General features: G+C 37.9%; 3 protein-coding genes across 7 annotated transcripts in view; 1 reads left to right on the top strand and 2 right to left on the bottom strand.

Annotated features, from left to right (window-relative positions):
* Positions 1 to 3,301: 3,301 nt before the first annotated feature.
* Positions 3,302 to 7,026, bottom strand: ptp4a2a (protein tyrosine phosphatase 4A2a). 3 transcript variants are annotated; one of them, XM_081393921.1, is made up of 8 exons: positions 6,865 to 7,007; positions 5,673 to 5,749; positions 5,118 to 5,385; positions 4,778 to 5,013; positions 4,593 to 4,685; positions 4,352 to 4,482; positions 4,063 to 4,137; positions 3,302 to 3,974 (listed from the first exon to the last, which is right to left on the bottom strand). In XM_081393921.1, the coding sequence occupies exons 4-8, from the start codon at positions 4,871 to 4,873 to the stop codon at positions 3,863 to 3,865; spliced, it is 507 nt and encodes a 168-aa protein (XP_081250047.1). In that variant the 5' UTR covers positions 4,874 to 5,013; positions 5,118 to 5,385; positions 5,673 to 5,749; positions 6,865 to 7,007; the 3' UTR covers positions 3,302 to 3,862. The 3 variants fall into 3 exon arrangements, with proteins under 3 accessions (XP_081250047.1, XP_081250048.1, XP_081250046.1); XM_081393922.1 differs by having other exon boundaries at positions 4,778 to 4,941; positions 6,865 to 6,966; XM_081393920.1 differs by having other exon boundaries at positions 4,778 to 5,385; positions 6,865 to 7,026.
* Positions 7,027 to 7,731: 705 nt separating this feature from the next.
* On the top strand, positions 7,732 to 11,662 carry gjb9a (gap junction protein beta 9a). Its single transcript, XM_081394104.1, has 4 exons — positions 7,732 to 7,936; positions 9,680 to 10,447; positions 11,168 to 11,267; positions 11,399 to 11,662. Exons 2-3 carry the CDS (start codon positions 9,700 to 9,702, stop codon positions 11,242 to 11,244), a joined length of 825 nt encoding a protein of 274 aa, XP_081250230.1. The 5' UTR covers positions 7,732 to 7,936; positions 9,680 to 9,699; the 3' UTR covers positions 11,245 to 11,267; positions 11,399 to 11,662.
* A 7,584-nt stretch (positions 11,663 to 19,246) lies between these two features.
* Positions 19,247 to 20,271, bottom strand: part of LOC308679582 (zinc finger MYM-type protein 4) — a 36,265-nt gene continuing 35,240 nt past the window's right edge. For all 3 annotated transcript variants that reach the window (XM_081347109.1, XM_081347111.1, XM_081347110.1), the window contains one exon: positions 19,247 to 20,022. In XM_081347109.1, the coding sequence (XP_081203235.1) occupies positions 19,812 to 20,022 (211 nt within the window). In that variant the 3' untranslated portion in view covers positions 19,247 to 19,811. The remainder of the gene's footprint in view (positions 20,023 to 20,271) is intronic.

Here is a 20,271-nt window from a genome sequence, read left to right as displayed (position 1 = left end):
ATGATTATGATTCTGTTCAAATAGATATTCTATCCTCACAAACACAAACCCTACCCCTAAACCTACCCATCACAGGAAACTTTCTGCAGTTTTACATTTTCAAAAAACATCACTTGGTATGATTTATAAGCAGTTTTCCTCATGGGGAGCAAAAAATGTCCCCTCAAGGACAAGGATTTTGGATATTGCTATCTTTGTGGACTCATTTTGTCCCCATAATGTAGGCGACAAACACACACACACACACACACACACACACACACACAAACAAACACACACACACACACACACACACACACACACACACACACACACACACACACACACACACACACACAATATCAAACCAAGTGTACAAAGTATCAAATAAAGCAAAGTGATGCTAGATTATAAAGCTTTAAGTTGGAATGAAATACATAACTCTGTATTTTTGTCCCATTAAAATAGGTATTTGTTCAGAATTTGGATTTGAGTATTCCAATAGGCTACTTCAAATCCAAACTGAACTTGAACAAATACCTATTTTAATAGGACAAAAATACAGAGTAGATAAGGTGTCCAATATGTCCAAATGAGTGGTTAAAGTGTCCAAATACGTTTTGGAGCCATTTATGTATAAAGAGATTCTGGATATTGTGCATTTCATTTACTCTAGGATTATTTAGAGTAAGCAATTAACCGATTTAAATAAAAATCTGAGAAGCCTAATACATTTGCTGTTGTCTTAAAATCTATAGGGTGAATTCAGAGTGATTGGGACACTTTTTGCCATTGGGATGACTTGGAAAAAGTGTCCCTGAATTCACCCCTAACAGTGATTGTTATAACAGATAGGCCGATAGTCATAAAACGCCACCTACAATTTAATATTAAAATCCACACTACACCCACTTGACAAAATACAGCATGACTGCTTCCCTTAACTATGATTGACAAGACATAAGAGCCGCATTCCTTCATGACAGTCTAACGGAATCCCGCAGTCCAACGCAATGTATACACAAGTTATGAATGAATGTTGACAGAGCTGTCAGTCATGATCCTGAATGACAGGTCTGAGTTTGAGCGCTAGTAAAGTACCATCAGCTGTCACAAACTTACCGGCATCATGATTGCAGAATGGCGAAATCAAACAGGGAGATCTGGATTAAAAATAAAATAAACAAGCGCCTGTTTTAACTCCCACAGAAGTGAAGACAAATAGTTCAGTGATTAATTCTGTTATTCAAGCCCTTTGCCTGTTGTGAGTTTGGTCCAGTGAATGTGGTGAAAGGATGCGCCATCTGAACTGGGTCATTTAGGCCTACGTCACAGCGGCGTCCCAATCCAGTGGCTTCGATGGTTTGCGCAGGTTTTTATGGCAAGCCGTTTTAACATTAATTTACACAAATAAATGTTTGTATTTTTCATCCATTTTTATGCTACTTGTAGATTACTTTTTTTTATTTATTTTTTTTTATTTATGTATTTACAAACTATTCGTTAGATTAGTTTATGGCTATATGATAATAGGCCTAATGGAATGTGCAGTGAGCAAACTCGTCAATGAAAACTTTGTACTATGAAAACAATAGATTAGTAGGCTAAATATAAATATCTGAATGTTTCTATTAACTAAAGAATAAGTAGTAATGACTGAAACAGGTAGACCTACCAGCAACAACTGGGATAGGCCTACATAGTTAGAAGTCAACAGTTAGGCCGTGTGTCCACCAAAGCGTTTTTAGCCAGCTGAAAACGCTAGGCGCTCAGATGAAAGCTGTGCTATGTTTCGCAGGGAAGCTTTTTTTTTTTCGGATGATACAGAATATCCGTGGAAGTGTTAGCACCTAATTTCACAGATAGTTTGTTTCTGTATTGTTTCTATATAAAAATGGCTATACAAAGTCAAGTATTTGCTTGTTTTAAATATTCTTCTGCTTGTTGATATAATAACAGTTGGTCTGTGTTGTATTTTTTCCGTCCATCCTCCACTGTGATTGGACGGCTGGGTAAAAAGTGACAGTGATGAGCTCAGTAGCCTCTATGTACGATCGCTTCTGCGTTTTGTCTCAGCCCGCCCAGTTAATTTCAATTATATATTTCGAGCTACATCAACAACTTTAAGGTTGAGTATTCTCTCATATCATGCGAAATCCGACAAGCGAATCGGTTTCTAAAATCGTCTCCGTTTCTGGGAAAATGAATTTTATGAAAGTTTTGCACTTCGCTATAATGCGCTAGGCGGAAGTAAAGACGTGCATAGAGCGTGCATAGAGCGTATTCAACTCTTGGCGACCGGTAAAAATAGACGCTCAATGCTTCATTACGCTCTTCCCATTTTAAAAAAACGCTTTGGTGGACACACAGCCTTAATATGTGAACCACAGATCAAAATAGATTGAACTGAGAAAATTATTTAGCGTTAAGAATGAAATAGGTAGGCCTACATTGCAGGGACATGCAGCAAAGAAATACGTTTTAGCATGTGAGAAATAAGTATTTCTAGTCATTACCATTACTGTGATACTAGAAATTAAATAATTATTAGTAACAAGAAAATATATAGTTTTTTAAAGTATAATGTTAAAACGGCTTGCCATAGGTCTTAAGCGGTCCGGACAACGAAATTACGAATTCTACTAATGTGAAGGTTTAGCTCATGAATATTAAATATGCCATCCTGACGATGACGGGTAAAACTTCCCAAACCGTCCAGCCACGCAAAATAATTAATATTCATGAGCCATTCGCTCACCATAGTAAGATTATGGTCGAGACAACATGCATTGGACTGTCTGTATAGTAAATCTGCATTGCACCGACTCGTGGTCAAGATAAGAAAACACCACCGAGAGAGAAGTCCACATGCTCGAAATAACACGAATATTCTCTGCGTATCGATTAAAAAATTAATTCTTTAACAATAATTATATATATTTAAAAAAAGGATTACATTCATCACTTTTTCTTTTAAAGATGAAAGAGTAATGCAGTTTAGTCGATTACGTGTAATGATACAAGATACATCCTTTATGTTCAAACAAACAAAAGTACCATGATATTATCATTTTTTAAACGTCCTAATGTAGCACAATGGCATTGTTTAAAATGTTTTACATTCTACATCAATATTGAAATAATTCAATACCATGATAACGATATATTTAGTTTTACAATCTGACACTAGAACATACTACTGTGTAACACGTCTTTCCATGTAAATATTTATTTTCCACCTGCATTATAGCCAAATGAATGTAAGAGAAGAAGAAAAAAACACAAGACAATAAAATTATTTGTTTTTTTATTGTTATTATTTGAATGACTCATTTCAATCAGTTTAGAGTTTATCTCATTCTTTTGTTGATTGAATTATCTAGGATCTGCATCATGTCCATTTTACTGACCACCACAATCTAGTGTCCAACAGTGCTGTGAATATATCTTGGAATGTTTAATATCTATAACATTAGATACAGTAGTTGTGCCCATGTAACTTTGGAGAAGCTGACAGATATTCACCACCAAAGTGATTTTTTCATGTACTGCAGGATATTGTTACACAATCCAGACAACAGGGGACACTTAGTTTTAGAGAGGGCTTAAAACACTAACAACTGCAGTAAATCATTATGTTTGCCACAATGAAAAACATCACTAGTGATATCCCACTTTGCCTGTGAGTTTACATGATTGGCCAGACTGTTCGGTCAAAAAAAAACCCCCAACACTAATGCTGTCTAACCTGTTTGTGTGCTTGGCACTGTAATACAGCAAAATCCTGGTCTGAGATAATAATCAAACAAAAACTGATCATAACAACACTAACAATAAAAATGTCAATAGTTTCCAAAGATCCTTTTCCAGAACGAATGTTGCTCTACTGAACGCAGCAGTTTTGACCATTGGCATCCTTGAAGCGCAGGCGCATCTTGGGTTTGTATTTTTCAAGGTACATAAGTTGTTTGGCATTAAAAGCCCCACGCCTTTTCCTAAAAGAAAAATGATCATCCACGTCACAAAAAGACCAACAAAATCATATCCTACAGAAAAAGAAACGAAACTTTGTTTGTGACTCACTGACGAATAAACTCGACGGCATCTTCGTACATCATCCCGCATTCGATTAAGGCTATGGCCACCAAGACAGGAGCTCTGAACACAAAAAAATGCTGTGTCTCATTTAAAACTATTTGAAATAAGTCACAAGTCAGGTCACAAACTGATCTAGATAAATGCTGAAGTTCACATCACAGCACAAAATGTTCCCAAAACGTGTAACTGCACATTTGGTCCAAGATAACTAAAAAAATGACAGTGTAATAGATCAGTGAGCAACATTTCATATCCATGTCCTGATAATACGTACCGTCCCAATCCAGCAACACAATGTACGGCAATGCAACAGCCTGGTTCGTCCTTGAATTTACATTTGAGAAGGTTCAACCAGTCATCAACAATTTGGTCAGGGGGCGAACAACCATCGTCAAAAGGCCAATCCTAAAGAAAAACGCATTTCAATTTAAGTGCAATCATAAGAGTGGAGAGAAGTAAATAAAACATATGCAATAATCACTAAATTCTCTTTAGGGGTTAATAGCAAATCTCACCAAAACTTCAATGCCTTCTTTTTCCACTGGTGCCTTGTCATAAGTTGCATCACAAACCCGGACGAGCGTCTGCACTCCAAAGCTCTTCAGTTCCTAACAGACAGAGACAAATAAAAGAAATATTCAGCTTTGCCACTCACGTTAACATCGCTATTCCTGTTAACCTCAACCATCTAGAGACTTACCTCTGTAAACTTGGTCAGTTGTGAATTGGTGGGATTGTGGGTGATGAGAAATCTCATGCATTCGTAAGTGATCTCAACAGGAGCAGGGCGATTCATTTTGACACTCGAATGAAGTTTTAAAAGTACTTGACGGAGGGAGGGAAAGAACCCAACAACTTCCGAATCTTCAACAGGGGTAGAAGTAATGATTTCAAAATATCTAAGCGCTTTGACTTTTAGGCAAATCTCTGAATGTTCTAAAAAAGGGGAACAGGAGAAGGAAACCACTTTCACGCTCCCACGGTTTTAAAATAAATACTAAAGAAGGGGACGATCCTTCTGATTCGCAATTTATAATTACCCCATTCAGGAGAGGAGAGATGATCAGTTGGCACTAGAGAGAGGGAAAAACGATTCGCTCTCTAGTACCTGGATTGGCTCGAACCAATTCATACACTTCAACTTTGGACAAAAAAAAAGGATGCTCCCCGAAAGTGCAGAATGTAAGACGGGCAGTCAGGTAGTATAATCTTCATATGGCAGGCCCTCTGTTCACTTGTCCACGATGACCAGGTGCTGTGCCTGGCAGAAGTCTCCACTCACACTGACAAACGCCATAAATGTGCAGCCTGGAATAAGAGAATGACAGTGACCGATAAATAACCAGGGCAGTGAATCCTAAACCATCACAACCAGCAAGTGCAGTCAATCAAAACATGTCACCATTAACACCAAATGGTTACTGGATGTAGCCTACAGCTGAAGAGAGACCTCATTCCACTTCAGCTGATATTGACTTCAGCCATTCGATGGATTATAAACTCTCATCATAAAAGCATACAGCATCCTAACACGATGATATATATGGAAAATGTTTAGCAATCGGTGTAATTATTATCTCCTATCAGGCACTTACTTTCAATAAGTGAACAGAAAACAAGTTGAGAACTCAGCATTCTATCTCCACCATTCGTGACTGTCTCTACTTTGCACCTAGAAAAGATAATCAACATAAAACAAGCACTAAACAAGACTTTTCTTCATTCCAGGATGAGCTCCAACAAGTCAGGAATGAAAAAAGGAAAACAGCTAGTGCTTGTCTATTTGTGTTAGTACAGATTTATGTTATAAAAGCTTATCTTTTATAACATTTAACAGAGACAAAACATTTGAGATTGCATTCAAATGTTAATACGCCATCAGATGAATCTTAAAAGGAGCAAAAATGCTGAAGCCAATCTACACATTCATATCTCACTCACCGCATCCACTGCCCAAGTCTATTTTTGACCATTATCTCATTCTTAAAGAGATAGTTTACACAAAAATGGAAAACTCTGTCACTGACCAACCTTCTTCCAATCCAAACCCATATCATTTTCTTTCTGCTGTGGAAAACAAAGGGAGATGTTATGCAGAATGACAGACTCAGTCCTATTGACTTCCTTCGCATGTTTTCTCCTACACAACGTGAGTGAATGGTGACTGAGGATGTCTTTCTGTCTAACACCCTCCTTTGTCTTGTGTTCCACGGAAGAAATAAAATCATACTTTGGATTGGAAAGACATGAGGGACAGTAAATTACAAACACAAACAAAATGCAATTTTGGTTGAACTATCCCTTTAAGACAAAGAAATATGTGTGCATGGAACACAATGGGTTTCCACATTTGCTGACCACACATGTTGTTGAAGACAAATTAAACAACCATTTAATTCAACATAAGATCATTATTTTGTTCATCTCTACAAGAACAACACCAAGCCCTTAACACCCACTGCATCATTGTGTGAATATGATAGGCTATGGTTTCATAAAAGCAGAAGTCGTTGACATCAATGAACACAGCCTAGTTTACTAAATAATTAATACATATGTATACAATAAGAAACATGATATAAATACATTACAACGGTAAACATTCTTCAAAAAATAACCAAATGTTTTTTTACGAGATTAGTTCGGTCTTGTTCTGCTAGCATATGTGTTTTAGCTGCTAAATGCGTATATGTTAAATACATATCCGCACAAGTTAATAATTAATCATTCATCGAGATGTTTATAAATAACAGGAAAATATAAATACGATATCATATAGATACTTACAGAGAGATGACGGTATATATGACTACCGTGACAAAAAGAAAGCGGATTGAGAGACGCTGCTAGCTCTCCTCTACCGTAGAGCTCCCGTAACCAGGCGACAATTCCGGTCAGCACAGATGAGCACTGATTGGCTGGCCGCAGTCACGTGGGCAATAAACCCACACCTTTACACTCGAATGTTACATTTTTATCCGCAAACGGGTCTCGTCCAATCACGTTGATTTTTCTCATGACGACATGCCCTGTATATTTTAATGGTTGTTAGTTTGTTATTATTTTTTATTATTATCAGTATTAACAATATTATATTTTATTATCAGACAAGGGAAAATTATATACTTTCCATTTTATTATATCATATTTAACATATAACCTTTCAATAAAATATAACAATTAAATAAACATGAATGTTTTGGTTTTTATTAAATAAATTAGGTTAATAGTGCACAGGTCTTCATAATGTAAAAAATAAAAAAAAATAAAAATGGTCACATAGGCTATATCATTCAATTAAACATCTAGCTGAAACATTGGAGATGCAATATTTACGTTGAGAAAAATCTGCCCATAGCTTGGAAGTTGCACAGATTTTTAAAGATGAGGTTATGTCACCATCTCATGGTGTGAAAGAGTTATAGCATGAATTCATTTTATTTTTTCTATTCACAGCCCAACCGATAACATTATATCCCTGCAGTCTGATTTGTAATATTAATTATTAATATGATCTTTGTGAAAAATGTAATGTATGTTTTCCTGTATTTTATAATGTTTGCTAGGTGTGGCAGTGATGACATGACAAGGCAGCGAGGCTTGTTGCAAATTATAGGCTTACTCACATTACAGTCCCGTCTGACAATATCTAATGAATAATAGCATGATGCACCACCCACAGTCCAGCAACACCACACCCTCCAGGTGAAGCTGCTTCATCAAAACAGGTGTACTTGCAGGTATGGCGGCAAGTCCCGAGATCAGGATGGACAGGATTGATAAGAGATTTTAGTATAACCGTTTCCTCATTATATTGCGGTTCCTGTTTCAATACATATCCTTTTTGCTGTAAAACACGGTAAGTTCTTCTTTTATGCATTATTACTGAGTAATAACCAACAAAGATTGGTCTTATCAACATTGTAATAAGCTGTATGAAATACACAAGCTTATAAGCTTATTTGTGACCCTGGATCACAAAACCAGTCAGTAGTATGGGTATATTTGTGGCAATAGCCAACAATACATCGTATGGGTCAAAATTATCGATTTTTCTTTTATGCCAAAAATCATTAGGATATTAAGTAGAGCTCATGTTCCATGAAGATATTTAGTACATTTCCTACTGTAAATATGTGAAAAATATATATATATTGTGAGTGGATGCAGAAAAATCGTGAACATAAATTGACAACTTTAAAGGCGATTTTCTCAATGTTTACATTTTTTTTTTTACACTCTCAGATTCCAGATTTTCAAATAGTTGTATCTCGGGCCTAATTTTTTCCTATCCTAACAAACCATACATCAATGGAAAGCTTATTTATTCATTTTTTTAAAGAAGGATGAAGAAAATGAAGGATTATGTGACACTGAAGACTGAAGAAATGATACTGAAAATTCAGCTTTGCCATCACAGGAATAAATTAGGCCTACATTTTAAAATATATTACAATAGAAAACAGTTGTTATAAATTATTAACTTGCATTAAATAGTAATAATGGTTCACAATATTACTGCTTTAACAGTATTTTTAATCAAATAAATGCAGCCTTGGTGAGCATAAAAGTCTTCTTATATTATATATAAATATATTATTTGAGTTACTGTTGCTTGTCTCGTTTAGTCTGGCCAATCTCTTCTGATCTTTGGCATCAGCAAGGCATTTTCACTCCCACAGAACTGCCGATCACTGGATATTTTCTTTTTTTTTTCTGACCATTCTCTGTAAACCCTAGAGATGGTTTTGTGTGAAAATGTTCTGAAATATTCTTCTTGTCTTGACCATGTCTACTTGCCTAAATGCATTGAGTTGCTGTCATGTGATTGGCTGATTATATATTTGTGCTAACAAGCAGTTGAACAGGTGTGGCTGGTAAGTATATATATATATATATATATATATATATATATATATATATATATATATATATATATATATATATATATATATATAAACTTTATATATATATAATATATATTTATATATATATAATATTACACATACACGCGTACTTACAATGTATTACTAAAATGCTAAAACACCTGGGAGCAGCTATGAGACAACAAACCCAGGTGTGATCCAACAGTATGACAAATCCACATTTCTGCCAGCAAAATCATAACGGCAATAATGTATAATGAGCAAGTGAAAACCTGTTTGGTTAAATGTGTCAACTCTGGCTTGTTATATTGAAATGTGTCATCCTTGTGACAAAAAAAACCCACCTTATTATAAATATAAAAAAACAGTTACCTGTCATAATATTTAAAGTGCTTGGAACAGAATCAGTTTTGCAAACTTTCTGATTAGATTTTTAGGAACAATCTGGAGAATGTGTTATGTGTGACTAAATGCCTCTGGAGTTTAAATATTAATCAAAGACCAAATCTACACTGGCTAATTAAAAAGATAATCAGCAACACAAAAAAATGACCAAAAAAAAAAAACCCATTAAGTTTTTGGTTAAATTTAGACCATACATTCATGACACCAGTTGTCAAGAGATTCACTGACCCAAACTAAAATGCCCTATATTATGCAAAAGTGTCTCTTTTGAGTGTTATGATTAATCATGTATAACTGTGTGTTTATTGCAGGACAGTGTTTGTGATCAGGGATGAACTGGATAGGACTGGAGTCCCTTCTTAGCGGGGTCAATAAATATTCGACAGTTTTTGGTCGAGTGTGGCTGTCCGTGGTGTTTGTGTTCCGTGTACTGGTGTTTGTGGTGGCGGCTCAGAGTGTTTGGGGTGACGAGAACTTCGAGTGCAACACCGAGCAGCCCGGCTGCACCAACGTCTGCTATGACAGCACGTTCCCCATCTCTCACATCCGTCTGTGGGCCTTACAGCTCGTCTTTGTCACATGTCCGTCGCTCTTGGTCGTAGCCCACGTCATATACAGAAAGGAAAAAGACCAGAAGTACACTGCCGTTCACAAGGGCAGCCACTTATACGCCAACCCTGGGAAAAAACGCGGGGGTCTTTGGTGGACCTACCTGATTAGCTTGATCTTTAAAGCGGTGATTGATACTGCTTTTCTCTATATTCTTCATCACATCTATGAAGGATTTGACCTCCCCCGCATCACCAAGTGCTCGCTGGACCCTTGTCCCAATACGGTGGATTGTTTCATCTCACGCCCTACAGAGAAGAAAATCTTCACCCTCTTCATGGTGGCCTCCTCTGTTCTCTGCATCTTTATGTGTATCTGCGAAATGGTTTATCTCATTGGAAAGCGTATACTAAAATACTGTATAATGTCACAGTTGCCACCGAAACGATCTAAAAGACCGGATCCCACTCTCTCCAGCAGCCGAAACTTGGGTTCACAAAAATTTAAGGACACTAAAATAGACTTTAATGGTATGTTGAAAGACATTTACAACCTCATTGAGATAGATAGCTTTTTTTTATATCATGTCTCTGGAAGTCAGGATTTTAACCATATATTTGATGTATTTATAAAAATATATGAATTTTTGTTAGAATTTAAATGCACTTTAGAATTAACTTTAAAAGCACAATGCATCTAAAAATAGGGAAAAAAGCTGGGCGAGGTTAGCTTGACTGAATATTTCACTATCAATGTCAGCTTGTTCTATGCAAATATGGTATCGACCTGAAAATTTACATGCCTCTAGAAGTACCATGCATTTTAAAGTTTTGTGTGCTTGTTCAGTATACAATATCTATAAAATCTAACTTAGGTGCAAATGTTACCTTGGTTTCATTGGTTTTCTGAAATTGGCAGTGGACGTGAAAGGTTATTGTTATATTAACAGGATAGTTCGCCCAAAAATAAGATATCTGTCATCATTTACTCACCCTTATGTTTCAAAATTATGACTTTTTTAATATTTATTAAATTCCGTGGAATCGATCATTATCACATATTTAGAAAATAGGTTGAATTTTTTATTTCATGCCGACTTTAAATCTAGCTAGTTATTATATAGTGTTATGTAGGAGCTTACTAGGATGACTTTGCTTTCGAAATATACACAGGTGTTTGTTCTCTAGCTACTGTTTATAATAAATGAGTGTTTGCATGCATTAGCTGATTTATTTGTGTGATTTTCATAGGCAACCCCGCCAGGCGTAAAGAGATAGAGAAAATAGTGGAGTCATTCCTGAATGACCATTTCCAACCAATTCTATGAACATTCCTGCGATAGCCTGCAAGGTTGGTCACTATTATAGTATTTATATTATTATGAAGGTCACTATTATTGTGTTTTTTGGCTTCTTCTTTTTTTTTTGCCCACTTTCATCAACACCAGCTCTAATATGAACTACTCCTTTTGTGTTCCACAGATTCAAGAACGTCATACTTTCAGTAAATGAAGGCAGAATTACAGTTTTTGGTTTACTATTCCTTTAAAATGACTTGCATTAAGGCCAAATATGTCACATCAAATTTCTTAACAGCATTTCAAACTCTCAGTATAATCAGAGACAAAGGACTTTGGTATAATTCATCTGACGCTCTCTGGATCTTTTCTGTCCAAATTTCAGTCAGCCTACACTGCTTTTTGTACCTAGAATGCATTTAAAAATAAAATCTTTTAGCACACAGTGCCCAGTGCACTTTCATTTACATGTTACATAAGAAGCAACTCTTGATCTTTTGCCTTCAGCAACCAATGATTACATGCCTCCTACCTTTTCTATCTCACTCAGACTCACACACCACACACAAATGTATACACTGCACACCAAGGGCAAAAAAAATAAAAAAAAATAAGTAGGTATTTATTTGAATATGTTTCAATGATAACGTGAGAATAAAACGCGCTTCCTGCATCCTAAGCATTTTATCCGACTTGAAAAATTTCTAAGAATTGCATGTTGCTAACCTGAAGATAATCTTTCAATTTTCGATACATTGACCAGAAAGAATACAGCAAATGTCCTAATGTATGATTCACTCACTCTGTGCAGCTCCTCCTACACATGTGCCCTGGCTTCGACTCAAATGCACACAGCAAACAATCTATCCCACACACACACACACCCACCCACACGTACACACGAGCATACACACACTTTTAGAAATACCACCACAAACTTTTCGGCTATACTGTATGGATGTATGTATGAATGTATATATATATATATATATATATATATATATATATATATATATATATATATATATATATATATATATATATATATATTCCAGCCTATTTTAGCAAGGATGCATTAAATTAATCAAAAGTGACAGTACATTTTTATTTCAAATGAATGTTGTTCTTTTGAACTTTACATTCATCAAAAATTCTAATAAAAGACATTTTAAAATATGTTAAAATAGAAAACTTATTTTAAATAATAATTATGTGAAAATATTTCACAATATCTTTTTTACTATATTTTTTATCAAACAAACGCAGCTCCGGTGTGCATAAGAGACTTCTTATACTCACCAAAAAAAAACCATTATAAATATTACCGACCCCAAGCCTTTGAGTTGAAGTAAAAACATTTTATTATATATATCATATAAGCAATATAAAATGTGGTCCATTGACCATGGTGAAAGTACACTTTATTTCCGAGAATGCTTCAGTTTACCCCCAAATCTTCAAAATGGATTCAAACAACATGAAGCAGCTTACACCAACTTTTCTGTTCTTGCCCATTTTGTTGTTGTGTAACTGTTGATTTCCCCTTTCCTGTATCCAATCATATAAAGATACAGGCAGAAATAGTAAGATTAAGAGTAAGTGAATGTGACATGTGAAGGCCGACCCATACTCGGAATTTGTCCTCTGCATTTAACCCAACAAAGTTAGTGAACACACACTGCAAACCATGATACACACCAGGAGCAGTGGGCAGCCATTATGCTGTGGTGCCCCCAGGAGCGATTTGGGGTTTGGTGCCTTGCTCAAGGGCACCTCAGTCGGTACTGAATTGAACGAGCAACCTTTGGGCTACCAGTCGGACTCGCTAACGATTAGGCCACAACTGCCTCCAGAGTAGTATGAGTAGTCTGAAACCATGTTATTCCACATTCTGCCTAACTCTGACCTGACCTGAAAGAGAGAGCGGGAGACTGTTCTTAAATTATGATTTTGCCTGACCTTGCTAAAAGATCTTAAAACCATTTCATGAGACCTATAATAGAGACATCACAGTGATGGGAATGCATGTCATGTCTGGCTACAGGATATTCGGTCAAAGCCAAAAGATTCAGGTTGGACCCAGATACAACAGTGACACTGTTGATGCATAGTATGCATAACAGATGGAACAAAACAAGCATAATGTAGGTTACTGAGGAACAACGATGGGCGGCAGCAAAATCTAATGCACACGACCCACTTATGTATTATCTTGGCACACAATGCATTCAGTTTGGCCTCATTCACACTGAACTAATTAATTTAACTAAAAATAGCCCCTTTGGCCTCTACAAAAACCACCAGAATTTCAGGCTCCTTCACTCTCATCCCAAATAATTCACATGAGAAATCATATATATATAGGCCATGAGACAGATGGTGCAATGGAAAGAATGCTGGGGGGGTATAGAAGGCTATCCAACAGCATGCTAAGTAAACAGCTAAGAATGAAAAGAAATTAAGTGAAGAAATTAAGACTTAGATCCTTCACATTTCATTTATTGACAACCCAGGAAGAATGCATTTCCTTTGCAATGTGTTAAAAAGTGGAACAACTCTCCCTGCTGAATTTAAACTTTATAAACTGAGCTAAGTACACACATTTTACTGCATATTAAGCATTATTTGTGCTATAAACTGTGCTCCTTTATTGACAAGGTCAGAATGTCTACATCAGCCTATTTGCCCTTCAGGACTTTCACAGTCAGTTTTTTTTTTTTTAAATGATCCCGGTAACATATAACATTAATTATTGTTATACAGAGCACACAGCATATAATGTATCTATTATTGATGTAACATTAGTCTGCAATAGATTTGAAGCTCCTATGCTTGATCTCTGATAGTCACATTGCATCCACGATCACCTATTAATAGCCAAACCTATCAGATAACAAATACTTACTGGTCAACATAACATTGAAATCAATAACAACTCAATAAACCCATAAAGCTGTCCACCATGACACAAACTTTAAAACAGAAATGCAGCTTAAAAGAGAGACTTAAACTGTGCTTCAACAAAATTGCTATCAAGAACACATCCACATTTTATTGTGAATACTGGTAGATGTTGGCATCACAACTTTGAAATAATATATACATTATTAAATAATGAGAAATAGAGGAAAACAAAAATGAAAATACCTGTTTATGATGTTTAGCATTAGAATGATTAAATGGGCTCTAATACAATAGGTTTGCCAGTGCAGTAATGAGAGTTAGGATACAGAATTCACCTCAGTGTGTGCCTCTGCCCCCTGTGTGTACTGTGAGGACACCTCTTCCAGCTCCTGTACAACAATAGCAGCCAACTCCCCAGGCTGGCAGCAAATCTGCTGAGCTTGGTTGCCATAGAGCAGTTTGTCTGCATCTGATTGGCCATCGCCGAATAGCTCCTGCAGCACCCCCTGCTCTAGCTCCTCCCAGTAGTCCCACGCAGGCTTGGAAGAGTTTGGCTCGGGTTCAGAATCAGTCAGGTCTGAGTCCCAATCGCTATCACCTCCTACCGCAGAGGCAATAACAAAATCTGCCCTAGAACCGCTGTCCTCTGATTCAGAATCTTTTGAGTCACCATATACTGAATGTCCCTCTGTCACCAGCAGGTGGCAGTCAGGAGCAGCCAGGTAAACAAAACTATCTGTCGAGAGGAAGTCACATTCATCAGGGTAAGGGCAAGGTTTGGCAAAGGAAGTAGGAGGCAATGGCTCCTCCAGTGCAGGTTTGGTCACGCTTTCCTGGGGTGGGGGCAGCACTGATACTGCCAGGTAGACAAAACTATCTGTGGCAACAAATGGATCAGTGTCGCTCTTGACTAATAAAGTTTCTTTAGCCTCATGTTTGGATGGGGAAAGTGGTAAAGGTAAATCAGTCGATGTGTTCACAGTGTTTTGAATCTCTTGGGTTAGAGATCCTTTGCCAACGGGTTTCAAGCGTGCTTGTATTTCTGTAGCTTTGTTTGTAATCTCTTTACAAAATGCTTGCCTTCCTAGCTCTACGCTATTAGCTCTCAGCCCAGAGGGATCTTTTTTGCTGAAAGTTGCCAATTTATTTGCTTTTGGAATTGAAGAGTATGCTCCAGTAATTCGGACATTGTCCTTACCCTCTTCCTCTTGAACAAGCGAAGTAATACTTCCAAGATCTGACATAGGTCTGTCATTATCAGAAGTGATGTCCTCTCTACTCGTTTGGCTGGGATTTGACATGTAGACACCACTTGAATCCGAGTCTAGAGTCAAGTGGGAATCTGGCGATTCACTATGGTCGTATTTGTTACCCATTTGGGCGTCAATGGTGGCAAGATCTAAACTGGTTGGGATCTTTGCATGAACAAGTTTATGGCCCCCTGGCTGAATAACAATAACATTACTTTTGCCTTGACATGTTTGCAAATTGTACTGAAATATTGGTTCGTCATCATCTTGGCTTTCCACAACCTCTCGGTTCATTTTCTCAATCTCCAACATATCTTCAGCACCCAGTTCTGAGCTTGTCCCAGATGGAGCTTGTGAGCCACCAAACCCCGATGGAGGATGTAAAAGAGGCCAGCGCCTTAGAGAGCCAACATTTTGCAAATCTTCATTCCATGTCTCATCCCAAAGTGAATTAACCATCTCCAACACAGCCTCCCAGTTTTCTTCCACACATTCTGGAGGGGTATTTTCAATGCCTGGCTCAGCACTCTCCTGTATGAGCACCATTTTTCTCTCTTCATCTAAAGCTTCCTCAATCACACTCTCATTTTTGGATGCTTCAGCTTTACGCTCCTCTTGTTCTCGCAAGATCTTCCATTCTTGAAGTGAGCAATCCTTCAAATCTCTTGTCAATGTAGACTTGTCAAGATGTCCGTCCACATTTCCCTGGTGCTCGGGGAACGGTGAAAGACGGGGAATGGTCTTTTTATCTGAGACACTCCGCAATAGCAGAGAGGGTAGTGGGGGAAGAATTGGGAGGTTGTGAACTGCACCACCTTGTCTTACAGTCCTTCTCCTTCCAATCAGTCGCCGGGGCCAGGTGGACTCCATTGGAGTGGGGGAGACGGCAGGTCTTTTTGATGTTTGGGAGCGCAGAAGGGGCGTTGTGTCAGTTTCAGGTTCTGGGGTGGCCGGCAGCGGTTCTCTTTCAGGTTCAATGTTCTGGGGTTTAAAAGTCAGAAACAGATTATCTTTTGCCATGCACCCATCATCCCTCATGCCTTGGCCAATCTCTAGTTTGTCTTGGTCTTCTTGGCCACACATTAGGGCACTGACTGATAACTCTGACAGAGGTGGTCTTGGTGAAGACGGTTGGATAGGTAAAGATTGCCTGTTGAACTGCTGATAGGGCAAGGGGGAGGGAGAGAAGAACACAGAAGGTGTATGCGTACCAGTGGAGAAAGGGGATCCAGAGAAGGGTGAAATTTGTGGGGAGGCGATGCTGTTTGGAAAGAAGGCAACTCCTGGGTTTAAGTAGGTCTTTTCCCCTGGGGAGAGTTCAAAAGTTTCTGGGAACTTCGGCGGAGACAGAACCTTCCAGGAGTGACGGCAGAGGTTGTCCTTCTTGCCACTTTCCTGGTGATGAAGCCGCTTGTTCATGGATCCGCTTGGAGCCGAACTGCAGGATACGCTGGGGGATGCCGACCTCACAAACCCTCTTGGTGACTTGCTTAGTTCATCATTTGCTAATTTCAGAGAATCAAATATGAACCTCTCGTCCAGTTTTTTGCCACTGCTGATTAGCACAGAAGACCTTGTGTCAAACATGTCTCCACCTGCTCCCAGGGAACCATTACTGGAGAAGTCAGTTTCTCGGCCCCTTCTCGAACCCAGAGTGCTGTGTGCCGAACCGTGGTCGATCTGTTCATTGATGCACATTGTGTCATAAATGGAGCGTTGAGGTATGTACCCATCTTCATTGTAGCCCTCCCTGTCATCAACTTTTTTTGAACAACAAGGGCTCTGCCGTAAGCAGCCTGGACGACTTAATGGCTTCCCCATTGTGTCACTTCTTGACGATGGCTTTCTACACAACCTCCAATACAATCCTCCAGAAGTCTATTGTATGATGCTGCCAGAGCATGTGTACCAAGTCTTCTTAGAAATGATAAAAAAAAAAAAAAAAAAAAAAAAAAAGAAAATAAAAACTTACTAGTCTTCAGGTGATGGCAAGTGGTTAGTCAAGAAATGGCTTCAGCACCTCCACTGGAAATAAAAAATATAAAAAATAAAGCATACTTCCCTTAAATGTATAGCTTGACATAAAGTGGGAAGGAAGCAACTTTGTGAGACAGTACGCTTTACATATCCATGTAAAGAGTAGCTTTTCATTTATAAACTGACAAAAAAGCTGTATGTCTGTCTATCCCCTTGGTTTAGTCAGATATAAGCAGTTCTGTTCCAAATTTAGAGCTCCCAATCTCCTGAGGCAGCATCTTTACACTTCAAAAATGCAGTATTAGAGCAAAAACTCACTTCTTTTCCTCATTCAAATGTGACATAACACTTCTCCATGGTCTCTTTGCATTGCCTCTCTTCATGTTGTTAATCACTGACGTAACTGGCAATCATAGCATTGCAGGATGACAGATGGGCAGTCCAAGTTCCTTGTGTGCCGGTGGTCCAGGTGTTAAAAGTGTCCAGGAATCCAGTCTGTATTCCAGCATTATCTTGCAGCTCTCAGAGTCTTGTCCTTCGTCACACAGAAACACAGTTGGTTTGATAAATAGCCTCTTATATCAACACCAACGGCAGCTCTCTCTCTCTCTCTCTCTCTCCCTCCTCTCTTGCTGCCTCACTATCACTCTCTCAGCTCCCTCCCCTGAGTTTTGAGGCAGCTTCAGGGCTTTAGCACTTATCAAGAGCTTAGGACTTTTTTTGCCTTGCTCATTTCATTTCCTTTCAGTCACTTTTATCTCAATTTGGTTTGACCTCTAATAAGATGGCTTAGATTTTCATCAGACCTTATCTGCATTTGCCAATATCCTCGTCTTATTTGTGTAAATAAAAACCTCATCTAAATGAAACATTTAGCACATTACACCAATAGCATGGGTTTTAAACATTTAGCACATTACACCAATAGCATGGGTTTTAAAAAAGCAAAGTTTGACATTGTTTTTGGATTTTTCAAATGGCAATTCAGTCATGCACTGCCAGATTGTCTGTCTTTGTTGTACTTCTCTCTCCCACACACTCTCCTCTCATTCTCGAACCCTCTCGAATCACACCTCATCTGCCCGGAGCACGCCCACACACTCTTTTTGAACAGGCAATATAAACGTGATCTGTCCCTGAGATGCATCTTTCTGTCCGTCATACCCAATTGTACATGTACGAACAATTGGTAGTGACCAGACAAACAGAACTTGCCCTTTTACAACTGAATATAGTTCAGATGCCTCACTTATATATTGTTCCTCTTACATTAGCCTTAAAAGTCAGTGCAGGTTAAATTAAAGGTCCTGATGTGGGACGTTCTGGTTAACAATAATTCCATTACTGAAGGCTGATGCATGTATATAAGTGCTTTTCATGTGTTGCACGATTTTGAAAGCAGCAGCACATTCAGAATCCAGTGCGAAGCACATGCAACAGCTCTTGTCTCTGTTACCATGGTAGCGAATGACAATTGGCTTTACATCGTAGGCTGGCGCTGCATCTATCTGTGCAAATATCAGCATAATCAGTGTCTAAACATTGCTTATTTGATTCCCATTTTTGCCATGTCAAGGTCCTGTCACTTGAACTAACAAAGCAGGACTGCCCTCTATTGACTGAGACACGACACTTTGACTCCATGAATGCATCGCACTCATTGTTGATTTAACATCTTTTCTAGAAGCGAGACATCTTAAATATCTATTTCTTGAAGACCAACTGAGATCAGAATTGGAGCTTTTAGTACATCGATTAGCTTCGAGGCCGTCTGTACCAGTGCGTCTGTGGCCTAGAGAAAATTAATTTTCAGCAGATAGACACATTCAAAATGGTCTTGTTTTGCATCTTGCACACATGGGAATATATAAATGTTTGTCCATTAAAAAGCCCTACGAATTAGATTTATAGCTTTACTGTCACGTATCGGAGTGTTCCCATAAATCTGTAGCATCGCCAAGAGTTGCTCAATTCACCAATTCTCAATGAAAACAAATGACTTCTGGTTGTGAACATTTTCAGAGTGAATGTTCCTTTACATGTCAATAAGTGTACAAAGTAGCAATTGTCCAGAAAACATGTTAAGATCAACGGAAACCTTACAAATCTTACCAGAAGTAAGCCAGCCATTCATCTGAGAATTCATATATTTTCAAAGGTTACCAACAATGACATGATGAACTTAAAAAACTTTCACTAAATAATACTAAATACTGAGAAACAATATCTACTGTGACTAAAAACCAAACAATTCCCTCCAAATTTCATTTTAAAGGTCTATAACACATTCATGATAGAACAGATGACTTAAGGAATGTCTGTTGAGCTTGTGCACAATTTCATTTCTGTTTTCATCCCATTCCCGTCTGAATAAAAGTAATACCTAGATGTCATTAAATGTTGGTCATCATGATGGGTTTTTTAAGTTCTTTTTCAAAGCAAGTTCTCAAAGTTTGTAGGTTCTAATTAAGAGCTCTCTTCATCTGACGAGTCCAGGTACTTTTGCTGATGCTTAGAGTCCAGATGAATGTCCCGTATAGCTAGGATTCGTGTGAGCATGCTCTCCATCATGGTGCTATCCAATGGCTGGGCTGAGTACCACACGGGGCTGCTGGGGTGGCAGGACGCCTCGGGCTGCAGGTAGAAAAGATCTGGACGCTGCTTCACGGAGTTTGAGCTGTGGATATAAAATAGAATGAACATTACAAAGGATATCTCTTTAATAAAAGCACCAGAAAAAGACCATATTCAGCATATGTAATTTGAAAGCTTCAGCAGCAGTGTTATTTTAGTAATTATTTTATATAATTATAGTATTTACTAATATTTTGAATTAGCTTTTATTGTGATATTTTTATTTTAGTTTACATTTTAATTTTAGTTCATTTTATATGCTTTTTTATATTTGCTTAAGTTTCAACTACAA

This window comes from Scardinius erythrophthalmus, assembly GCF_964197995.2.
Source record: "Scardinius erythrophthalmus genome assembly, chromosome: 19".
NCBI classification, from domain to species: domain Eukaryota; kingdom Metazoa; phylum Chordata; class Actinopteri; order Cypriniformes; family Leuciscidae; genus Scardinius; species Scardinius erythrophthalmus.
This window is presented reverse-complemented; position numbering and strand designations above follow the sequence as displayed.

Excerpts from the sequence above, each read along its gene's own strand:
- ptp4a2a (XM_081393920.1), bottom strand. The coding sequence starts at position 4,873 with ATGAATCGCCCTGCTCCTGTTGAGATCACTTACGAATGCATGAGATTT. Across the intron at positions 4,138-4,351 it reads TGTGTTGCTGGATTGGGACG|AGCTCCTGTCTTGGTGGCCA; the intron begins GTACGTATTATC and ends TTTTGTGTTCAG. Across the intron at positions 3,975-4,062 it reads GCCGTCGAGTTTATTCGTCA|GAAAAGGCGTGGGGCTTTTA; the intron begins GTGAGTCACAAA and ends TTTTTCTTTTAG.
- gjb9a (XM_081394104.1), top strand. The coding sequence starts at position 9,700 with ATGAACTGGATAGGACTGGAGTCCCTTCTTAGCGGGGTCAATAAATAT. Across the intron at positions 10,448-11,167 it reads CACTAAAATAGACTTTAATG|GCAACCCCGCCAGGCGTAAA; the intron begins GTATGTTGAAAG and ends TGATTTTCATAG.